This window comes from Suillus paluster (genome assembly GCF_016628075.1).
Source record: "Suillus paluster strain FC165 chromosome Unknown EDB91scaffold_55, whole genome shotgun sequence".
In the NCBI taxonomy this organism is placed as follows: domain Eukaryota; kingdom Fungi; phylum Basidiomycota; class Agaricomycetes; order Boletales; family Suillaceae; genus Suillus; species Suillus paluster.
The window spans coordinates 205,546-228,964 of NW_024537615.1; the positions used below are offsets into that span (position 1 = coordinate 205,546).

Below are 23,419 nucleotides of genomic sequence, written 5' to 3' on the forward strand. Positions count from 1 at the left end.
GGGAACTACATCTGACATGCTCTGACAGAGGTAAGACTACAAGGGACTAAGTTCGATGTAGAAAGTAAGGCAAAGACTGTTGGAAGACAGAGGCAGAGGTCAGCAAGACTAGTCTCAAAGTCAGAAGAGACAATGGGCAAGACTTAAGTCAAGTTGGAGGTGGTTAGGATAGGTTCAAGTCTATATTCATATTGTAGAAACACTACCGGAATACATAGGGTTTATATACTATAGAAATACTGGGCTATGCAGCACAGCATAGCAGAGTACAAAGTAATAGCAAAAGGTACAATGTACCATAGTATACAACAGGTTAGATTGGAATGGAGAGTCAGATCATACAAGGTACCAGGACCAGATGGAAAGCAGAATGTACAAAGGGAACTCAGAATGGACAGATGTGCACCTCATACCTTGATTGAGTCAGGGGCAGAGGAATGTACCTGACATCAGAGATATGTATTTATGGGCAGAAGAGCATGAATGAGGGCAGAGGACTATAATTGAAGGTGGAGGACACCAACTGAGTGTGGAGGTGACTTGTGTGGATCATGGATATGACAGACATGGTGCAAGCATAGTTTTGGAATTGAGGTCACATTCCAAAATTGACTTATGGAAATGCAGAATAAAATGGAGCCTTAGATTTTTATATATTTAGTTTTGCATGTACATATTACTGTAGAGTCATCCTCTGCTAGCCAATGATGCAACTGTGTTAAAGACCATGCTCGAATGGAGAAGTGGAGGGGTCGGGGCTTGGCTTCAGTTCTTGCACTGTGCCCTTAGCCAAGTACATGCCCCGAATTTGGAGCGGGTCTGATGATGTCCAATGATAGGACAAGTGGACCGCTTAGGTCTGCTTTGGTGGGTCGGGAAGTAAGTGCGGCTAGTGGTAAGCTGACTAGGAGCAGAGCGGAGGAGGCGGAGGAAGTTTATTGGGACAGAGGGGAGCAAGGGGATTGATTGGTCGAGTCAGAGAAGTAAGAGTGAATACTTAGAGCGCGGCTCTAAGTCGGAGTGGAGGGTCAGAGGTGACGACAAGGTATACTTGTGTCCAGAGAGGGAGCAAAGTCCTATGGAGAATCCCCACTAGTAGAGACAGCGGGAAGACAAGTAATATTAAGACTGGAGAGTAGCTAAGTACAGGATATGATTTATATACTTCTATGTAGGAGGTAGTGAATAGTTAGTACTTGGTAGGAGGCTATGTACCAAGCATAATTTGTAAGTAGGCACAGGTGAAAAACATAAGTCGGGGCGGATATCAATATGTACACGTTGGATCAGTTAGTCGAGTGGTTATAGGAAGTACCAGTGATCCGGGAAGTAAGTACTATGTGCAAATGGGGAAAGTATGTACCTAAATGGGAAAGGAGATTTTACAGTAGGATGGATGATGCGGAAGGCAACCGACAGGTGGTCGAGTGGAGCTGTAGGGGCCAATGCAGGAGCCGACTGGGTTGGGCAGAGGGCGGATGGAGCGGAGGTGGTAGGAGAGCAGGGGAAGTAGGATGTTGGGTGGAGTGGATATTAATATTGACAAAGCGGTCGGATCAGGTATATGACAACCTGACTCTGAAGTCATGCCTTGACTTTGATGATGGGAGTTCAAATTTTCATTTACAGGTTAACAAAGCTAAACATCCTTTGTTAAACTTGTTAAGATGACCACTACATGTATCAGAGCCAGAGTCTCTGGTGCAGATCTTACCCCAGATATCTTGATGGCTGCAGTCACTGATAAGTATGACTGTTAAGGTCATGCTCAAAGGGAGGAGAACTCAAAGGGTTTGGCTTCAGCTCATGCGCTGTGCCCCTTACCCAAGTATGTGCCTTTAATTTTTGAAAGGCAGGGTGCCGTTTGAGCTAGCTAGCGAGCCTGCGAGCAAGCACAGCTCAAACAAGTGCTTACTAAGCAAGTGAGCGATCTAAGTTGCAATGCATCATATGCACGCATCTTACTTCTTCCCTTCATCTCTCGCTCACTCGTTTTCTTTGATGTTGAGAATCCGATGCTCATCTGGTTAATCTGTCATATTCTGGCGCTTCGCGCATCTGACAACGTACCTCCAACGTGGTCGTCTTCGCACGGAGGTTGTATCCTACACGCACCGATATGTCGTGTTGTGGGTATTTTCGCACCCCTCGACTCTGTTCAATCAAAGATGAGTTCTTCTCAGTCCATTCAGTTTATTGGCCTTTGGCCATGACGAGTTGAGCGATATAGTATCATACTATTCACGTCAGTGTTTCTACAGTCTTCCCCAGGCTGCATACATTCACCTTCTTGTTTTCTCTTCTTCATGATAACACACCATGTGTGTGTTAAGGTCTCGCCTATGGATTCTGCTCGTCGTTTGTGACGAGGATTCGCCCTTGACAAGGGCCTTTACTCAATTGCATTACATTTTGTCTCGGGTTCTCTTCAGGCATATCGGCAGCCTCTTGCTCGCCTTAGCACATATACTTTGGCACTCGTCCGTATGCTGTGGCATCAGTGCTTCGACACTCACAGACCAAGCACCGTGAAGCCTTGGACATGCTTCGATGCTCACACTTAGGCACACCAATCTAACGGATTGCTATTCGCACGCTTCAGTGATCGTGCTTCGGCACTTGCATGTTGCTTGCAGCGCATACATGCTATAATGCGGCGCATATACTCAGCCTTCGTATTTTTCTTTCCTATCGTGTTTTAGACACACTTTCTGTAGTGGATCATTAGCCATTCGCGCGCCTCGGAATGTGCATTCGGGCACACATACTTCGGCAGCTGTTTGCATGCTTCAGTGATCGTGCTTAGCCACCAGAACTTCACCCGCAGTGCATACATGCTGTGTTTCCAGCACATATACCCATTTCTTTACATGTTTTCGATATCTTTCTTTCCTCCAGACTGCTACCCCTGCTTCAAGGCCACCCTACAGAGCCTTTTCAAGTTTCCCGTTCTTGTTGTTGTATTTGATGAACACCTGTTACCTGGGGTTTGATCACCCGCATTTTGCATGGTGGGGTCTCTCTCTCGGACAGGGATGTGCATAACCATGGCCGTGGTTGGTTTACCTTCTTGTACATTGCGCTCGGCTGTCACAAGTACGCGCAACTGCGACAAACCGGTTGATGCCTCTTTTCTCTTTATCGGCGGCACATGGCCATGCACTGCCACGTACTGCGGGCCAATACCTTCCTTCTGTTGAATTGTGCATGACTGCACCTGTTTAGGTCAATGCCTTCATCCTTTGCACAAGCGTGTGCGACTGCGACGGTTGATGTTGTCCCCCTTTGGATTGTGTATGATTGCACTTGAACAGGCTGAGGCCTTGCAAAGTGTGTGCGACCGCAACAGTGGGTCGATGCTCTTCTCTGTTGGTTGTGCATGACCATGTAACGCGGGCCAATGCCTTCCTCTTTTGGAGTGCACTTGACTGCACTTGTGCAGATCGATGCCTTCCTTTCTTTGCAGGAGTGTGCGTGACCGCGACGGTGGGTCGACGCCCCTCCTCTCTTGGTTGCGCATGACTGTGTAATGCGGGCCGATGCCTTCCTTTCTTTGCTGGAGTGTACGTGACCACGATGGCGGGTCGACGCCTCTCCTCTCTTGGTCGTGCAGGACCGTGTAATGCGGGTTGATGCCTTCCTCTTTTTGGATTGCACATGACTGCACTTCTGCAGGTTGATGCCTTCCTTTCTTTGCCAGAGTGTGCGTGACTGCAATGGCGGGTCGACGCCTCTTCTCTGTTGGTCGTGCATGACCGTGTAATGTGGGCCGATGCCTTCCTTTTTTCGGAGTGCGCATGACTGCACTTGTGCAGGCCGATGCCTTCCCTTTTTTGCAGGATGGTGCATGACCGCGACGGCGGGTCAACGCCCCTTCTCTGTTGGTCGTGCATGACCGTGTAACGCGGTCCAATGCCTTCCTCTTTGGGTTGTGCATGACTGCACTTGTGCAGATCAATACCTCTTTCCCTTGCAGAAGTGTGCGTGACCGTGACGGCTGGTTGACATATCTTTCATGACTGGGTAATGCGGGCCAATGCCTCCCTCTTGGTGAATTGTTCACAATCACACTTGTGCAGGTCGAAGTCTCCCTTTCCTTACGAGAGTGCTCACGATCGAGACAGTTGGTCTACGTCTTTTGCTAATACACAATCACTCTCCCTTTGGATTTTGCATGTCTATGCTTCGACAAGCCATTGTCTCTCTTTGCTTAGTGTCCTGTTCAGCCCTACTTTGTGCTTTCCAATACCTGCTTCGCCCTGTGTCTTCCGCCCCTCCCTTCTCTTTCCTTTGTTCTAGACATTGGTTTTAGAACTCATTTGTGTCGGACACCTGTTCTACGGTGCTGCACTTCCTCCTTGCTGGACTATGTGATGGCCTTTGGTAGGGGAATGTCTTTTCCTTCACTGGTCAAGGTATATGCGACCACTGGAAGAGGGACCGACCCTCTCCGTTCGGACCATTGCTACTTGTTTGCTGGTAAACCTCAGCACTTGTGGGCGCACGCAATTCGATATCACCATCCCTTCCACTAGTTTCATCGGAATCGGTTTAGCGTCTTCGACTTTCATTTCATTTAGAAGACATCCACCTGGATTCCTGTCCTGTTTTATTGTTTTTGTAGACTTGGCGCTCCTACGGAGGCATTAAACACCTTGACACGTCTCTCCTGCTATTGGCAGCTCTGACAGAGCATACTATACATCTTCCCTTAGTCACGTGAGACCGTGTGTGCAGTCTTACACTTGTTTTTCATTTGCCTATCTCTGTGTCCGCACCTCGCATCACTGAGCCCTGATGAGGACTACAATGTCACATTCTGTATACACTTGCAACACTTGACTCTGTTTTCTGGTCGTTCGTCTTCATTCCCTTTTGTATCCGGACAAATGGATGCACTTCAGATGGCCTCCCAGCTCATTGCTTCACCAAAGTCATCAGACTCCATTCATCACGAGTCCTCTGGTATAGCATAACAATTCAATCTTGTTTTATCTTTTTCAACCCTTGGATCAACTCGACATGAGTCAGATTTGTATGGCGCAGTGATTGGATTTGTTTTCCCAGCTCTTGCTCTATCTGTCAATCTTCACATCACAAATTCAATAGGGTTATTTTACATTAATGTCTTTGCGCTCCTTGCCAGTCGCAGAACAAATGTCGTTCAGACATTCGATAGTCATGATCCTTGCCATTTACTGGTCATCGAGTGGTGTCAGCCGCTTCTAGCCAAGGGCCTTCTGCACTACTGCTATCTTGCCCAGATAAAATCTCAGAACACGCTCATCCACACTTGGAGATGATTCTTTTTAACTTCATGTTAATACCCAAGTCATTCTAGGATGTTCGGCATGCTCGCGACACCACAGCGATTCACCAAAACTTGTACATCCTACCCAATTGTCTTCCACTTGCCAATTAACCTTGAAAACTATTCCTTCGGCACTACTTCCTTCAGGCGCGAGCGCACAGGTATATATTACCATGATTAATGCTGGTCCTACCACTTCCAAATTTGCTCTTCTCATCATTCACTCGCAAGTCTGCTAGTTGGGGAGTCGCATTTTTCAGCCACGACTGTTTGTGAGCCTTGCTTGTTATGGGTAGTGTCGTGCTCTGAAAACCCTCTCAAATACCTCACACTCGAGGACTTCGGTTGTGCTTATTTTGACGTCTAGCTGTCTCCTTTTCAGCTTTCTCTGATCGAAACAATTCCTTGCTCTCGCTTTGCTTCGCATCAGTTGCATTGAGCATTGATGTGTCACATGACTTGCAGCACTGATCATAACATCAAAGTTTCTTATCGTTTCGATCTTTCTTGTCTTTCGGAGACTTCAGACTCTCTTTTTTTTGGCTCTCGGCTAAAGCCGAACACCAACCGAAGCCCCTCCCCCCAACTGGCAAAACTCGCATCTAGTCTTCACCACTCAAAGGAGTGACCTTAGATATTCTCTCATATCTCACATACCTCACAAATAACGGCCCCCGGTTATTTGTGATTCACTTTTACAACTTCTAGTTGAACGTAGCAAACTAGTAAGCAGGGAAGTCTGACAAAGTCCAGAGAAGTCCAGAGGTCAGACACAGGAGGAGTTTGGTGGAACTCCAGGGATTCAAGAAATGTTAGAGTAAGACTACTATGGACAAGTCTGGAGTAGAAACGGAGTGGAGATAGACTACCCTAAGGTAGAGCCAGAGATATAGTCTAAGAAGTTGATCCTAAGACTTGGAGGTGGACAGGAGAAGAGACTCAAGTCCAGAGAAACAGGAATGAGAAAGAACTAAGTTGGTATTTGAACTGAGGAGGTATGGAGTGTTACAGGAGTTTATATACTGTAGGTATCAAGTAAGTAATCAGTCAGCATAGTACAAGGCTATATATGAAGCATGTGGAAATCCTATTAGTAAGTCTATAACAGATCAAAAGAAATGGAGTTGGAAATGAATACAGAGAAATGGATCAGTAAGCAAGGCAGAAAAGAGTATAACTGGTAGCCAGAGAAGAGTAAGTCTAAAAGGAGATGGGCACAAGATTATGTTCAGGTCCAGAAATGAAATAGGAGCACCAGACGGAAATCAGGATGGAAGTCTGGGTCTAAGGGTGAGGATCTGGAGTTCCAGGTCTGGAAACATGGGATATGACAATGACCAATGCACCACAAAGTGTTACAATGGCACTATATTTTCTTCTTCTTACTTCTTTTCTTACTCATCAAGCCTTGTGACTGCTTATCAACATGTCCAACACATGAACACTTACTTATATGCTTACTCATAACACTTACACAGATGATTACTCATTGTTAGGTACTGTGCTTGGATGGAGAAGTGGAGGGGTCAGGGCTTGGCTTCAGCTCTTGTGCTGCACCCTTAGCTGAGTGCATGCCCCAAATTTGGAGCAGGACTGACATTGTCCGATGATAGGATGGTTGGTCCGCTTTGGTCCGCTTTGAGGGTCGGGAGGTAAAGGCTTCTAGTGAGAGGCTGACTAGGAGCAGGGCAGATGAGGTGGGGGAAGTGAGTTGGAGCGGAAGGGGACAAGGGCATTGGTTTATCATGTGGAGGGAAGTAAGAATAGTTTAACTTAGAGCATGTGTTAAGGTCGTGCTTAAGGGAAGTGTAACTCAAAGGGCTTGGCTTCAGCTCATGCGCTGTGCCCCTTACCCGAGTACATGCCCTTAATTTCCAAGAGGCAGAGGGGAAGTCTGGGTAAGTCCGGAGGTCAGACACAGGGGGAGTTCAGTGGAACTCTGGAAGGCTAGGAGCAAATAGAGTAAGACTACTTCAGACAAGTCCGGAGTAGAAATGGAACAGAGTTAGACTACCCTAAGGTAGAGCTGGAAATATAGTCTTAAGGATTAACCCTAAGACTTGGAGGTGGACAGGAGATCAGACTCAAGTCCAGAGAAGCAGGAATGAGCAGAACTAAGATGATATTCAAACTGAGGAGGTACTGGAGTATTACAGGAGTTTATATACTGTAGATATCATGTAAGTAATCAGTCAACAAAGTAAAAACTATGCCTGAAGCATATGGAAAGTCTATTAGTAAGTGTACAACGGATCAAAGAAATGAAGTCAGAAATGAAGTGCAGAACGGATGGATCAGTAAGCAAATGGAAAGGTGTACAACCAGTAGCCGGAGAACAATATTCTAAAAGGAGATAGGTGTGAGTCCGGAGATGAAGGCGGAGTGCCAGTGTGGGGAATACTCCCACTGTAGGCGTAAAACCCTGTCGATTCCACATTGTCTCATATCAGTTCCACACGTTCCACATTTCCCGTGCATCCTCCGATGGGTTCCACATTCCCGCGCATCCTCTGGAACATGCCTGCACTATCCGATATTCCCACGCATCATTGGACAACCTTTGCATGTCCTGTCCCCATCCTTCCAGGTTCATTGGTACACTGTATCTCTCTTCCCATTGCTTCCAACATTATCTGGATCTGTCATATCCCATACCTCTGGATCCAGAATTCCAGATCTCCTCCACTAAAGTCTGGTTCTCCATCCTGTTATTTCGCCTGGCGCTCTGCCTTCATCTCCATACTCACCCCTATCTCCTTTTAGAATAGTTACTGCTCCAGTTACCGGTTATGTCCTTTCCACTATGCTTACTGATCCGTCCATTCTTACTTCATTTCTGACCTCACTGCTTTGATCCATTATGCACTTACTAATAGACTTTCCACATGCTTCATACATAGCCCTTACTTTGCTGACTGATTTACTTACATAATACCTACAGTATATAAACTCCTGTAATACTCCGGAACTCCTCAGTTCAAATATCATCTTAGTTCTGCTCATTCCTGCATCTCCGGACTTGAGTCTCATCTCTTGTCTACCTCCGAGTCTTAGGGGTTAAACCTTAGGACTAATTCTCCGGCTCTACCTTAGGGTAGTCTAACCTCTGTTCTGCTTCTACTCCAGACAAGTCTGGAGTAGCCTTACTCCATTCCCTCATAGTCTTCCAAAGTTCCGCCAAACTCCCCCCGACATCTGACCTCTGGACTTCCCAGACTTCCATTGGACTTCCCTTCTGCCTCTTGGAAATTAAAGGCATGTACTCGGGTAAGGGGCGCAGCGCACAAGCTGAAGCCAAAACCCTTTGAGTAACCTCCACCTCCCCCTTGAGCATGACCTTAACAGGATCACATTGACACATGCCCTTATGGCATGGACCCCTATTGTGCAGTATTCCGCCCATGTGCACTGCTTGCCTTCATTTCCGCATCCTGGGAATGTGCTACCTATATCTCCGTGTTCCTTGAAAATACTGTACCCTATAAGCATAGAAGGTTTCGGAAAATACTTACTTCACTTACTTCCTCCCATCTTTTACCTTCCAACTTTTCTCTGACTTTTCCTTCACCTTACTAGAGGACTGCTTTGACTTATGCCCACTATCAATCTAACCTTGTGATATACTTCCTTCGACTTGATCCGCAAGTTCTGACAAATCTGTACATTCTGCGCTTCATTCTGTTTGAGTTCCATTTCATTCCACTTCATTCTGCTTGAGTTCTGCTTGTTCCGCATTTTTGTGGATCCTCATCCTACCTGCAGTAGGGTTGATTAGGGTCGTTTAGGCAGAGACTAGTACTCCACAGTAGCAATCCCCTTTAGGGTCGAACATGCTTGTTCTCAAGTGAGGCAGCAGGTAGCAAAGACCCAACTTTGTAGTAGATCAATTTCTCACTGCTGCACTTGTTGTACCCACACCAGGCAGACAACAGGACGGAGAATAGGATGGAGAACTGGACTTTCACAGGGGGGAGGATCCGGAGTTCTGGGTCTGGAGGTATGGGATATGACAGCACGGCTCTAAGTCAGGGCAGAGGAGTGGAGGTGACAACAAGATGAGACTTGTGTCAGGAGTGAGCAAAGTTCTATGGAGAATTCCCACCAGTAGAAACTGAGGGAAGACAAGTAATATTAAGACTGAGGAAACTAGCTAAGTACAGGATAGGTTTATATACTTCTATGTGAGGAGGCAGTGATCAGTAGTCCATTGCATAAGGCTATGTGCTGAGTATACAATTTGTAAGTATTACTACAGAGAAAAACATAAGTCAGGGCGGATATAAATATGTACACAATGAATCAGTAATCAAGCGGTTATAGGAAATACCAGTGATCCAGGAAGTAAGAGTTATGTGCTGAAGGGGAAAGTATATACCTAAATGGGGAAAGAGGTTCCAGTTGAATGGAACCTATACAGGAGGTAACCAACAAGACAGTGAAGCAGAAGCACTAGGGCAGGGAGCAAGTGGAGCAGACGAAGGGTAGAGCAGAAAGGATGTAGTCAGATGGAGCAGATATTAATATCATTGGAGTGGTCAGATCTGGTATATGACACTCATACTGTTCTCTGATTGATCAATTCAACATTGTACCACTTCTCATCTCTTTTCTGATTGGACAATATCATTTCCCTTACTTCCACTTACCTTTCTTGATAGGGTCATCAACCTACAGACTGACCCTAAACCATCTTCACTATACATATATACACCACACCCTTGGTACTAGGATTCCTTAACTTGAATCTACTAGGTTCTCTCCTGATACTTCAAGTTTACCAATCTAGCTGCCTGCTAGCAGACTAGCCTGATCACTAATCTAGTGAGCCCTTGAAACTCAACTAGCCAGAACCCTTGATCTAGCAGACCTTTGACATCCAACTAGCAGAACTTGCAATATGCTTCAACCTTGATTATCCTTTATTGGATTGTTGAAAGAAGAACTATCTTAGTCACAACACAAAGGGAAAGAAGTCTGCATCTTCTAATGATGATGCTGCCTACAATGCAAACTCCAATGGAAAGAAGCACTGCTTCAAGGGCCAGTGTCACAACTGTGAGAAGAAAGGCCATATGAAGCCAGACTGCTGGGCTGATGGTGGAAGGGGCCTATGCTTTCAAATCATCAAAGTCTAATGATCGGACACCTGGAGTGCATTTTGAATATATTAAGCATCATGGGTTTAAGGTTTCAGAAAGATCCATCAAGTATTGAGTGACAGGGAAGCAAAGGAACATATCTGTGAAAAGTTGGTTTTATTGACTTATTTTACCAAAGGCCCGTAAAACATGATGGCACATGATCTCGCTGACAAATCAGCAACCCGACGTGTCTTTTACTAGAGTAGTAGTAACTATGTGTCCTTGGTTTGCGCAAATCTGCAGCTCCTGTTCAGTTGCCTTCCCATTGCAGGATGCACTGCATTGGTACCTGCACTCGAGGACCACCTGTCAGCACTGAAACCACTCACCAATGGAGCTTGCTGGGCTCATTGTGTCACCATTTTGCATCCAACAGCCTCGCACTATGGTTGCAACGTGATTCCATCAAACTTTGCCATGCGCACACGCAGAAAGACAGCGTGATAAGTGTTTGTTTTTTCTGCCCATATGTACAGCTGTATATACCCAGACCCCTGCAATACAAGTCTTAGAATTTGCTTCATTGTCTGGTGAAAACGATCGAGTGTGCCTGCCCACCCTGTCCATGTAAAATCCCACCGCCGGAGCTCTCAGCCACCCGTAAAATCCCAAGATTTTACGGTAAAATAAAGTGTGGCAGACACTTTACCACCACTTTTCTGTTCTTTTCTTGTAAAATGTGGCACCCAGTGCAGCAAAAAATCGCATTTCTGGTTCCCTTCCCTCAAAAATTTGCTCTAACCGCAACCTTACATTCATACTATGATATTCACTGCTCTGATAAATCCCAGAGGTATGTACAACCAACCCTTTTACTATCTACAGCATATCTCATGTGCTCAGACCCAGGGGTGCTCCCTTAAGAAGGCAATGTGACTATTGGTCACAATCACACTGCTCTTTGTTGCCGTCAGGTTAGTAGTTACCTCTTGTCCGCACTCAACAACTTCTCGCTAAGCCTTGATCATTCAGTGTCCTCATGACAATTACCATGGCCCAAGCCTGCCCTTGGGGTGGATCTGAGCTAGATCTGTGGTGTGCTTATGTTGGCTGAACCAGGAGCTCAATGTGAGTTTTTTCATTTTCTTCTTTCAAACACTCCCCTCCCCATGACGCCTGGTTTGGCTGTATTGCCCCAAGGCTGATTGGCAGAGTATCACATCTCCCTTCCTCCACATTTGAATTCATGTCTTAGAGAAAACAAGCCAGTACCAATACAAATGAAACAGAGGAACAAATCAAACTTACTCGCCAGCTGAAAGGTCTGATAAACAGGTAATGTCTTTCTATATTGTCATGTTCCACACTAATTCCAGCTGCACTCAGAATGTCCGAGCAAAATATCACAACCATTGTAGATAGCATTGAAGAGGTATATCACAACCACTGCCGACATGGTTCATGCTTGTTTTTATCCGTACTGAGCGTGGCACACATGTGTTTTCCTCAGATGTCACCTTGACTCTCACCAACCTCATCATTGATGGCATCTCATCTCATTCAACCCTTCTGGACTTGTACATTGTCCTCCACATGGCTTTTATATCTAGCCTCTATAAATTGATCGGCACTGTGTTTGGTATGTGTCTTCTAAAATGACACTCTGCAATGTAAGCTAATGCGCCGTGTGCACTCAACAGCTTACTTCGTTCAGAACGCAGTTGCGTCATATGAACAGCACCTCGCTTCGGTGGACGAAAAGTCAACAGCCAACTCAACTGAAGTCCCTGAAGACCTAGGAAAAGAGTGTTCTAACCTCGTCGTGCTTTCTCAGAGCTGTACAACTTTCAAGTGATCTTGTGTATTCTTGTTTATGACATCATCTGCGGTCTTTTGGACAAAGACCTTTCTGAGTTCAGGGTAGAGCTTCTGCTGAAACTTCTTCGAAGTAAGTACCGCCCTGTCTATTCTTGACGCATCTTGACCTTGTGCTAGGTTCCGGCCAACAGCTATGACAAGATGACCCTATGGCATTGAAGGACATTGTAACCCTAGCACAGTCTTGGGTGGCCGGACATGCCAATGCTATTCGGCATCCCCCGCACAGAAGTCAAGAAGTTCGCCAATCCCCATCACTGGCTGGAACATTTTCCTCCAATATGCATGGTGTGCAGACTAATTGTCAATTTACTTGCTATGTTTCTCATTTATGTACTACAGGAAGATATTGTTTGATGGCAAATGAACAAGTTGCATGCACTGGGAAAAGTAAAGTTTGGCAAGCAATACACCATCTACAGCCCAAAAGATGGACAACCTTGTATGAACCATGATTGGTCTGATGGTGAAGGTGTCAATCCCCAAGAGTACACTGGCGTCAAGATGGAGGTTGTGGAATGGTGTATGGTGTCTTTGCAATCAATGACATGGAAGTGTTTGTGTGCACGCATCGTGCAGCATGTAATATGGCTTTCCAAGGTCTGTTGCCTGAGCACGGTCAGACTCAACAGTTACTGGAGATAGATGGAGTGGCCATCATCGGCACAAAGATCAAAGCACCGTTTGGACTGGTTTCTGAGGTGTACATGTTGCCCATGGACAATGTTTTGGCCACAAATGTCAGTCTTCGTACCTTTGCAGTAGATCTTTTTGACATTCTCTTAGGGTACCAGTATCATCACATCTGTGCCCTCAGATTCTGTCTGTTCAAGAGGCGAAGCCCAAAGTTTGCGCAAGCATGATCAAACAGGGATTGGCTTTCGCATATGCCAAGCCAGAGAACTTGGTCATATCATGCAGTGCGGATGAGTGTGTTGTTGCTCTGATGGACCAGTGGTATATGGACTATGGAGAACCTGAGTGGAGAGTACAAGCCAAGAGGCTCGTAGTTCTGTGTTATCCCTTTTCTTTTGCTTACCCAGTTTAATTTCAGGTTGCTGGCAAAGATGGAGACCTGGATGGTTGAGACTAGGAACTTGTTCAAAGCCACCTTGGCCTGGCTGAACAAGTGGGCGTGTGCTCGGACATATGATCTGGGGTCCAAGTTGCCTTGGGATCCCCAATTTATGGTTGAAAGTTTGAGCGACTCCACTATCTACATGGCATACTACACTGTCACACATTTGTTGCACGGTAGGTGTCACAATCAATTTTTATCATCTCACTGAAGCATGAATTCAACTACTTCTACCCCTTCAATATGCGTTCCTCAGGCAAAGATTTGGTCTAGAATAATCTGATGTTCTTGCTGTATAACCACACTGCAATCTTCCCTGAAGACAAGTGGCCCCAGGGCATCCGCACAAATGGGCATTTGATGTTGAATGGCAAGAAGATGTCGAAGAGCATGGGCAACTCACTGACACTCTCTGTTAATGAACTTTGTACCTATAAAACAAGGTACATTATGGTCTCGTTAGTTTAGTCTAATGTATATGAAATGGCACTAACTCACATCTCAGTCTCTTCAAAAGAACTGAGATGCATGTGCGTTACTGCTGGCAACTTTAAGGTGAGTTGGATGGAAACGGAAATTTTAGGTATCAATACATAACATATTGCAGGTCTACGCCCATTTTGGCTTGAGCTCAGACCCTTCAGTATTTGTCATGCAAATGGATGAAACCGCACCAGAGTTATCTCCTTACACTGACTTACATAATGATGTCTCAGTCCAGTACCATCATCATGATCATCTGTAAGGCTTTGTTATCCATATGTGACCCTGCATTTTAAACAATCTTTCTAGACTTCACACTTTCAGTGTTGTCACTGGTGGCTAGTGACAGACGAGACATCGCCACTGAAGTGCATGCAGTGGGACACTCCAGCGATATTGCCTCTTCTTGGACACAGCGTGGTTGTTCGAATTGGCTGGTGATGCACTCAAAATACCACCTGTTACAAAGGGGATGCTGTAGTGTAGTCCTTCTGCTTGCAATCCAACTATTCCTCCTCATCTTTAACACTGTCCTCATCCTCATCCTCTTCTGTCTTGCTTAAAATCTCGGCAACAGCACGCTCCTCAGCTACCTCCCTCATCACCTCTATGGTCTCTACTGTTTGCTCGTAACTCTTGAGGTACCCATAAACTGTCCTGATGACATCTGCTTGAAATCCTTGCTGGATTGCAAGCAATTGAACCCATGCCTTGAAGCCGGCCTGAGCAAAGTGTGTGATGTCACCCTTGTGTATGCTGGTGTGAGCAGTAGATCCATCTGAAGTTTTGCTGGTGCAGTCTTTGAAGAACATCAGCTGGAGCATCATGGCTGTAGAGGTGTGTGTTAGTGCAACATAGTCCATACACTGCGACAAGTACAAACCAGCATTATTGTTTGATGCTTTGGAAAAAGGTGAAGATGTGGGATGTACCGGTGTTGTGTTTGATGCTTTGAAAAGGTGCAGGATGATGTGTGGATGACAAGCCCCTCAAGTGTTCAAAGTTGAATTAACAGACCCCTATAGCATCAGGTGCATGACATGCTGCACGCACGTTGGGTTGCACTCTCATTCACACTCATTTCATTATTTATCGCACTGGACACACTACTGTATTTTTAACCATGGCTCGGGGGATAACAAAGAAAATCACGTCTGCTGTAAAGAAGTCGGCAAAAGGGAAGGCAACTACTGCATCGGCATCAGCCCTGATGGCACAGCGAGAGGAAGCACGGCAGACATTACTAAAGGCCAAGGGCATGCGGTCGCAGTACGACAGTCATCTGGTGCGGGGCTGCCGGTTCCTTGCAGATGTAGTTGAGCAGAAGAAGACTGCTCATACAGATGGTACTCACACCCAGGCCAATGGCAAACTCATCAACATTGATGCTTATAGCCATGCATTCGACAACACTCCCAACAGATACTCTGCATCCGCACTCAAACTCTTTCTCGTCCAGAAGGGTTTGATGGAGGCGTGAAGTCTCAGCACAATGTGGGGCATGTTCTCAGCTTTCAACAATCTGTGGAAGAACTCATGAGTGATCGCACACTCATTTTATGACACAAAATTGGATGATGTACAGCCAAGGGGAGACCTACCAAGGGCCGTACCACTTCAATTCAGCGACCAGGGTAGTCACCGGAAACCCAGCTCAGTCCATGGCTGTGCAAGACATGATGGAAGTTTTGAAGAACAATGAGGGAGCAGAAGGTGGCAGCAGGAACCATGCATCTGCCATGACGATTGAGGACATGCAGAAGGTGATGGCATGGTCCTACAAGCAGTGCCCTGACAAGCTGATCAGTCTCATCTATTCCCGAGTTCGGAGTGAGTTGGCTCTTGATATGGACGATGTAATTTTAGCCCAGAAGCACCTCGTAATCCGTGCATTCGCAACCACAGGCTTTATGATTTGGACACGGTGCATCCATCAGCATGGAAGTGTGAAGACTAATTATATTGGCCACCTAATCCCCTGCAGAAATTTCGAGCTTACGAAAATCAGACGAAAGGACATTGTTTGGAATTGCCAGGGACGCCTTCCATACGACATCCCTTATGACTTAGTGAGCCTGCTCAACTGCAAAGGCTGGCAGCAAAAAGGCGAGACCAACAGTACCTTAGATGGTAATGTCCTATGTGCCCCCAAAGGCTGAGTCCTGACATGTAGCTTCAAGATCACGAGTACAAGATCTACCCTCAACAACAGACACCTGAGATCTGCATGTTCACACATCTGCGAGCCTGGGTGAATTTCTTGGAGGAGGTCCTTCTCCGGCAGCCATTGGAGCCTGATGAATTCATCTTCGCCTGAGTAGGTGCAAACAGTGTGGTCTATGCCTCCGACAAGCTGTCATACAATGGTGTGATGAAGATGCTTGCCTGGATGTGCAAGGAGGTAGGGCTGACGGCTAGGTACACCACCCACTGCTTTTGGTGAGGTGGTGCAAGGTACCAGTTCATGTTCACACCTCTGGGACAGCGCTGGTCACTTGCTACCATTCGGTGGTGGGGTGCATGGGCCGAAGGCGAAAGTGTGAGTGGAAGTTGTTGTGTGGTGCAGTGAACTGACCAATCCCCCTCAACTTGGACAGGTTGATACTCTGATATGGTACCTTCTGGACGAGCTCACTCAATATGAGAAGAATCATAGGGATGCATTGTGCCCCATCCCTCAGGAAGCTGACAAGAGTTTCAACAGTGACCACATCTTGACAGCACCTGTGACAGCAGCAGAAACATGGCAACTCAAGATGTCATTCAATCGCGAGCTGAATCGGCTGTCTGACAAAGTCGAGGAGGTGCTAGACAAACTGACCCTTGTTCCAGCAGGGCCTTCACCATCACCACCACCTTCCCAACTTGCTTGGTGCTCTGTTTCAAACTCTGTCCCCTCCTCATCATCTCCGCTATCTGGCCAGTCCAACCTAGTACAGCCAACACCGTTTTGTGAGCCTGAGGCCTTGCATGCACCTTCCTTGGGAAGCTGTGTCTCACCATCTACAACACCCGACTCATTTCCTATTGACTCGAATTCTTCCTCTGCACCCTTGCCTCCTGTTAAGACTGTGCTCAGGGGTAAGATGGAGTCTGGGGGGCTTGGCTTCAGCTCGTACACTGCGCCCCTTACCCAAGTACGTGCCCCTAATTTCAGATTGTAGTCCGACTCAAGTTCTACAAGCTCTGACAGGACATCAGAGCGGAGGTCCTCCGAAGGAGGACCGATGGACTACTAGATAAGCATGGGAACGTCAGGCGGAGATTGGTCCGCCCTACAGGGGAGAGTCGGAGGGCTACTGCAGTCGGAGCTAACAGTAGGAACAGAGCGGGGGAGACTGCTCAGATGAAGTCTGAAGCAGAATGGAAACATGGAGGATAGAGGTACGAGAGGATTGACCACAAGTCCAACACGTGGGAAAGGCAGCGGAGGCGTGGGAAGTCGGACGAGTGGAGAAGGCAGTCAACCTAGGGAGTCAATCCCCTAGGTCAGCAAACAGTGTTACGCCGAAGTATAATGCAGGCAAACAATCAATCAATAAGACCAAAGGTTTGTTGATACATTCTAGACAACTGTCTAAAGAACGCCCAAGTTCAAGTAAAGGCTAAGTACTGAAGAGGTAACTTAGAATCAAGTCAGAGTGATCAAAGGAAAATCAGTGTAGGTTAAGCTGAAGAATCAGCGTCACCTAGCCAGGGTTTATATAGTAAACAGGGTACAGTGTATGATGTAATAATAGTTAATGATCAGTAAGCTGCATGTGTAAGCAATGAGGCGTCTGAGTCATACTGAACTAAATATAGACTAATAAGAGTCATGCATAGTAAGCATGGATCAAGGGAAAGAAGAAAAGAAGTTCATAGAACAACACAGCCATAACAAACAGGAGTTGACTTGGGTTAAGCCTAAGTCAAGGAGCAGAAGAGCAGGGCTTAGAAAAGGTGATATTCAGACTGAGTATCTACAGACAGATGTACATATGTTTATATACTCTAAGTAAGTAGCATAGCATAGCAGAAGGCTATGTGCTGAGTGTACAGGATTACAAGAGAGATGACTGAGGCATACAAGAAAGAGGCTCAGAGAATAGTATGTACGCAACGGATCAAATATCACTTGGGTATGGGATTACCGGTGATCCGAAAGGAGGAACTATGATACTAAATGGAGATAGGACCAGTTGAGTGGTTCCTAGTCTAGGAGTGGACTGGTGAGGCAGTCGGGCAGACTAATAGTCAGGCAGGGCAATACGAGCGGAACTGAAGGAACTGAGTGGGGCAGAAAAGCAGAGGGAGTAGGATCGGGTGGACCGATAGGGCGGAGGAGCAGAACCCCAGATAGGGTCGGATGGAAAGGGAATAGGGGTAGCATCGGAGGAGCAGATCGGAGTTGGGCAGAGGTAGCAGGGCTAGTCCTGCTGAGATGCACTTCGTGCATTGTCGGGGAAGGAGGAATGAAGCGGACGGGGAAACAGGGGGTCAGACCAGCAATAGGGATGCTCATGGGTGGTGTTGGAGGTGCTTGGATCTGGTATATGACACCTCCCATTGTCCTGATGTCAGCTGCATGTCTCCGCAACAGTCACAGGCATGGTGCCTCAACAAAAAAAAGCCACTCCTATTCCTGGCGTCGGGATTCCGGACCTTCCATGTGGACTTGAGGCATGGTGTGCTGCCGTAAAGCAGTGGGAAGACCCTGTGGCATCTATCAGAGGCAAGGCCCTGAAGGATTGGCCAGAGGAGTGGTATACTGGTCCCATGCACACGATCACCAGTGTGAAACAGAACATCTGCAAGGTGATTGCCATGGAGTGCTACCGGTGAGTCACCTTTATGCTCATTGTCGGTTCAAGAGCGGGGCTTGAGACTTGGATCACACTTTCAACAGGCTGCAGCAGGACGAGGGAGTATTTCTGGAGACATACCCTGAGGCAACCCGTGGTGTCAAGCCGCTTTTTGATGTGATCCAGCACCAATGCGAGGGACGTGGTAAAATCACTGGACAAGCAAGTAAGAATGGCCGCCCAGAAGTCTGAGCATCCTCCTCCCGGTGAGAACAATTATACCATGGTTTTCCATCTGCACTCATCCACATACCACCCAGTTGCACATACCTGCAGCAAGATCAGACTTGCTGGCATGACTTCACTGCACACTCACGCACCACACACACCCACTTACTACTTACTCCTCATAACTCAATCTGTATCTCTTTCATGCTCTGTGTTTTGTAGGCATCAGCTTTGTAAAGGATTGGTCATTTGTACAATTCACACCCACAGTTTTGAAAGCTTCAAATCCATTTTCATTTTTACTGTGTGACTGAACATGAATGCGTGTCAAGCAGCGGAGTGGAGGATTCAAGACTCCAAAAGATGTCGGCAATGTTGACAGAGAGAGAGAAGGAAGTTTTCTTGAACCAAGAGGGAGGGAATCTGGCAGATGCCAGGGCGGCACGTGACCGTAAAACCGCATAAAATGCTCGACATACATAAGTCTTAACACTACTCAACTGACCATTTTCGATGTTTTGGGCATTTGGAGTTTCCCATGCTCGATTTCTTATCTATTTCACTTCTCCAGTTCTAAATTCTGGGTGGATGTTTCTGTAACTTTAGTCCTGTGATACTAAATATATGTGAAATGTACTTTAGGTGTCTGATCATTAGATTTCAACAATTCAAAAGTATAGGCCCCTTATCAGTAGAAATGGCAAGTATATACACTGGCTCAAACCTTCAGTCTATTTTGAACTGATCCCTGACACACAAAGCATTTATATATGTATTACTAATGATATGAGCAGAGTGAACCATGTGTGCAAGGGTAAGATACTGTAAACATCAAAAATGCGATTTTCTATGCCCTTGTTTCTGTAGAAGGATCCTATAGGTTTTCTGGGGTACTTATGTGATAGTTATACCCTAAATATACATAGGAATAGAGCCCATACAATCCTGAAGGTCCGGTCCTATAGGAAAAAGTTTCACAGGGGGTAAACCACCAGAAGAGGGGGGATACACTACACAAGAAGGTCTTGTCCTATGGTCCTGGGCTCCTAATACATCGTTCCTACTGTTTAATAGATGCTAGGAATCATTTTTCCAAGTCTATCCTTCTAGAAATAAACAAATGGGAACATATTTTATGTTTTCCTGTATATATGCTATATCTATTGATGTAGAATGCTTCAGGGGGTAAAACAGGTGGGGGAATCTTTTCATATACACTCCTAAATATGTCCTGAATACCATAGAACACTTCCCTATCAAAGGGGCAAAAATGCGAAAATGTTCTGTACCCAGGCTATTTTAAAATAGCCCTGGAGGGGGAGCTGTCACATAAATAAACAAAAAAAGTGGTTTATTATATCATATTACACATGTATATACCAAACTACTACTTAGATACAAGGGGGGACTGATTGTAGTGTAGTAGTGAAGCTGCAGTGAGGTGGGGAGGGTGTGAGAATAATTGATATTGTGGAGATTCCCAAAATGGGCGATGTTTTTTGGTGTTGTGGGGTAATTCCCACACTAGGTGGACAACAATGCGGGGTATGGGAATAATGTGGGAAGGTCCCGATACAAGGAACAATCTATTTTTTTTAAGTGTTGTGGAGAAATTCCCACCTAGTAGCTGGCCAAAAAAGCGATAATTAGGAGTGTGAGATTATTATGGGAATGTCCTGACAGGATCCTCCACTGATACATTGTAATGAATTAATGCATGATTCAAACTTACTGTTGTAATTGTTCATGTATTACAATACACTTACAATTGTAAGACTTAATGCATTATCTCCCCAGGGTGTTCTCTTGGCCCTGCGCATCACGCATCTTGCATGTTGATTTGTGCCGCTTATAGCCCTGGGATTTGAACATTTTGACCCACTAGTCAGTGTTTTCTGGGTATAATTGTACTTGCTTCGGCTTGAGCGGTTTGGTACCATATATCTGACAGTATATAGTATGTACATGTATGCACAGAGAAGAGAGTTATGAGACGATAAGAACTCGAGGCAATTACACTCTGACACATCGGGGGTTTCAACATTTTGCCTCTTGCAAGATTTCAATCAAAAGCATATCTAGACCTGGCTAGAGCATTTCAGACCTAGCCTAGAGCGTTCCTGAGCACTCTAGATTACCTTTTGAATGTAATTTCACTGGCGGCAAAAGGTGGTAAAATGTCAGTTTCCTCGCTGTGTGATAAGGTTGTGTTCAAACTTGTAAGCCGGCAGCATTTATGTAATAGCGCCTGTCAAGGCCTTACGTTTACTTCGGTATCCTTAAATAGCCAAGGCCCCTTGTAATGCACATCCTTCTATGCCGGCGGTATTATAAAGCTCATTTATCTTTTTCCGACATGTAAGTATAGCGAATAGGCAGCTCCCGTCGCTATACAGTATGAGATAGTGTACTGTATCCAGTCAGTGTTCGTCGCCCAGTTTGGTTTCGCTTTGCAGCCTGATCTAATAGTTGATCTTTCAGTACCAGTTCTGCATGCACATCAAGAACATGATGATGGTGGGTGCCTGATGGGTTGAACTTCATCTTTCTTTCAAACTGTGGGCTGTGCCCCCGCGCATCAGCACCGCAGAAGCCATAATCATTTCGGGTCGGCAGCTTGCGGATATATAGCTGGAATTACCCTGCTGGAGTCGGAATTGATTCAGTCAACAATGTCTTCCTCAACGCAGGACCTCATCCCACAACTTGACCTTGGGAGCACGTTCGGGGCACTTTTTATTGGTGTCATCGTTTCAGCAGTGTTAGTAAGCTATCTACTCACACAACTCAGCGCTTCACCAAGTATATCTCACGAAACAGTCTCTTTGGCGCAACCAACGTTCAAGCTTTCGTCTACTTTCAGACGCATAGGGACACGGGAAGAACATTCTATAAGCTCGTTGTACGTCTGTGCTGGCTTCTCGTCAGTTCAGTTCTTGATTCTATGTCAGGTCATCTGGCTTTGGTATGTATCATTCGAGTTGCTATCATCGAGCGCATCCGAATTACGCGGTCCCCTGAAAATCTAGGATACTTGATGCCCTGCACCTGGCCCTGATCATCCATTGCGTCTATTATTATCTAGTGATCAACTATGCGAACATCGGTGCACTCACGGATGTTGTATGGAGTTTTAAGGTCAGTTCCTACTTTAGTCCTCCGTGCAGCCTCTACTAAGACATTATGGTCTCGTGCAGCTTCAGATAATAATCGACGTGAGTTGTATTCGCTAAGATCTGCGATGCGCCTCAGTCATACTTCGCAGGTTTTTATCATATATGGGGTCCATGTGTAAGTTCGATGTGCAGAGTGTTATATGCAACGTCCAAATAATACTTTCTTCCGTCTTAGCCTGTATGTCCATCGCTTATGGATGGGTATTTATTTCTCTACCAAAGGATTTCCACGACTCATGTGAGGCACCTAGTTAGCAAGGGCCGATCAAGAGCTCTCCCTATAACGGTGGTAGGTGGACGATTGATGTACATGTTCAACAGCTTATGTTGATTCACTATTAGGGCATAATCGTGATCTTGGTTTCAGGTAAGCTTGTTACATAGAATTGCACTTCGCTCGAGGTTAAAGATTCCTTCAGGTGTCGCCATCAGTGAGTGTTCAATATATTATGATCGTCGGCCCACTATTTTGACCCAATATCGGCAGCCCTTATGTGGGCAATGTAAGTGAATCATCGTACCGCCTAACTACACGAAGCGCTGATATGTAGTGAATAGATATCAGTGCCATGTGTTCACGGATCTGGTTACAATCGAGTGGTCGACATACATGACTTTGGGAACGACTACTTTCCTCGATATCGTTATTGCATCATCGCTCAGCTATCTCCTTGCCACCTCCCGTACTGGGTTCTCCAGGTGAGCAGCGGCCCTTTCACTGCCGTGTTCTGATATACTCACGCGGAGTGCTTACCAGTACCAATTCTTTAATAACAAAACTCATGGGTTATACCATCAATACAGGCTGTCTGACGAGGTATTCCTCCTTCGAGCTTATCCCATATCTCGACTCACATCTCGTGCAGTATGTGTTCAATGGCAGTTATGATTACAGTGAGGTTACAATGGTTGTACCGTTCATCTCGTCTCTGAGGGTCACATACAGTGCGCAATGATGCCGAACAATTTCATATTCCTCAGTATTCAGTTTTTAGTGGCCAAATGTATGATCACAGTTTTCTCCTAGGATCGTGCTGATTAAAATTACAGTATATGTCAACTCGTTCCTCGCACTCCTGAACGCGCCATACTATCTGAAGCCCAACACAGGCACTATCGATTCTTCCGTGTGCGCCACGGCGTGTCGCAGGACGAGGAACTCCACACATCCCGACGATGAAGTGGTACATCCGACTCCATCTGTCATGGTTGGTAGTTGCGTACTGGTGATGCAGGAGTTACTGAATGACACGCTTTAGCCACAGGGGCCGATTGAGGTGATGGTGGAGATGAATTCCTTCTCGTCTGTGTGATGGATGATTATGCATGTATTATTATCTGTCTGTCTTGTCACGAGATAGGACATTGTGAGTTCTTATCAAATTATCACACTTAACAGT

At 45.9% G+C, this 23,419-nt stretch overlaps 6 protein-coding genes across 6 annotated transcripts; 4 read left to right on the forward strand and 2 right to left on the reverse strand.

The window, feature by feature from the left end:
- Nucleotides 1-3,235: 3,235 nt before the first annotated feature.
- EDB91DRAFT_1084575 (uncharacterized protein) lies at nt 3,236-3,937 on the reverse strand (the record flags this gene model as incomplete). Its single annotated transcript, XM_041315787.1, has 1 exon — nt 3,236-3,937. The coding sequence occupies one exon, from the start codon at nt 3,935-3,937 to the stop codon at nt 3,236-3,238; it is 702 nt and encodes a 233-aa protein (XP_041174185.1).
- Nucleotides 3,938-11,779: 7,842 nt separating this feature from the next.
- EDB91DRAFT_1084576 (uncharacterized protein) lies at nt 11,780-13,621 on the forward strand (the record flags this gene model as incomplete). Its single annotated transcript, XM_041315788.1, has 11 exons — nt 11,780-11,849; nt 11,903-12,031; nt 12,093-12,230; nt 12,296-12,340; nt 12,412-12,558; nt 12,613-12,660; nt 12,743-12,870; nt 12,894-13,010; nt 13,088-13,200; nt 13,325-13,524; nt 13,605-13,621. The coding sequence occupies 11 exons, from the start codon at nt 11,780-11,782 to the stop codon at nt 13,619-13,621; spliced, it is 1,152 nt and encodes a 383-aa protein (XP_041174186.1).
- Nucleotides 13,622-14,337: 716 nt separating this feature from the next.
- Nucleotides 14,338-14,658, reverse strand: EDB91DRAFT_1251557 (uncharacterized protein; the record flags this gene model as incomplete). Its single annotated transcript, XM_041323394.1, has 1 exon — nt 14,338-14,658. The coding sequence occupies one exon, from the start codon at nt 14,656-14,658 to the stop codon at nt 14,338-14,340; it is 321 nt and encodes a 106-aa protein (XP_041174187.1).
- Nucleotides 14,659-14,954: 296 nt separating this feature from the next.
- Nucleotides 14,955-17,213, forward strand: EDB91DRAFT_1084578 (uncharacterized protein; the record flags this gene model as incomplete). Its single annotated transcript, XM_041315789.1, has 8 exons — nt 14,955-15,307; nt 15,417-15,661; nt 15,698-15,755; nt 15,816-15,961; nt 16,153-16,249; nt 16,286-16,370; nt 16,429-16,968; nt 17,025-17,213. 8 exons carry the CDS (start codon nt 14,955-14,957, stop codon nt 17,211-17,213), a joined length of 1,713 nt encoding a protein of 570 aa, XP_041174188.1.
- Nucleotides 17,214-18,421: 1,208 nt separating this feature from the next.
- On the forward strand, nt 18,422-18,867 carry EDB91DRAFT_1084579 (uncharacterized protein; the record flags this gene model as incomplete). The annotated part of the gene is made up of 2 exons (XM_041315790.1): nt 18,422-18,651; nt 18,720-18,867. 2 exons carry the CDS (start codon nt 18,422-18,424, stop codon nt 18,865-18,867), a joined length of 378 nt encoding a protein of 125 aa, XP_041174189.1.
- A 2,239-nt stretch (nt 18,868-21,106) lies between these two features.
- Nucleotides 21,107-23,389, forward strand: EDB91DRAFT_654525 (uncharacterized protein). The gene is made up of 19 exons (XM_041328003.1): nt 21,107-21,268; nt 21,325-21,360; nt 21,534-21,604; nt 21,664-21,745; nt 21,795-21,808; nt 21,873-21,981; nt 22,047-22,058; nt 22,109-22,134; nt 22,195-22,220; nt 22,271-22,308; nt 22,362-22,386; nt 22,439-22,450; nt 22,507-22,522; nt 22,578-22,718; nt 22,777-22,836; nt 22,886-22,913; nt 22,966-23,023; nt 23,070-23,227; nt 23,279-23,389. Exons 2-19 carry the CDS (start codon nt 21,337-21,339, stop codon nt 23,330-23,332), a joined length of 954 nt encoding a protein of 317 aa, XP_041174190.1. The 5' UTR covers nt 21,107-21,268; nt 21,325-21,336; the 3' UTR covers nt 23,333-23,389.
- The last annotated feature ends 30 nt before the right edge of the window (nt 23,390-23,419 follow it).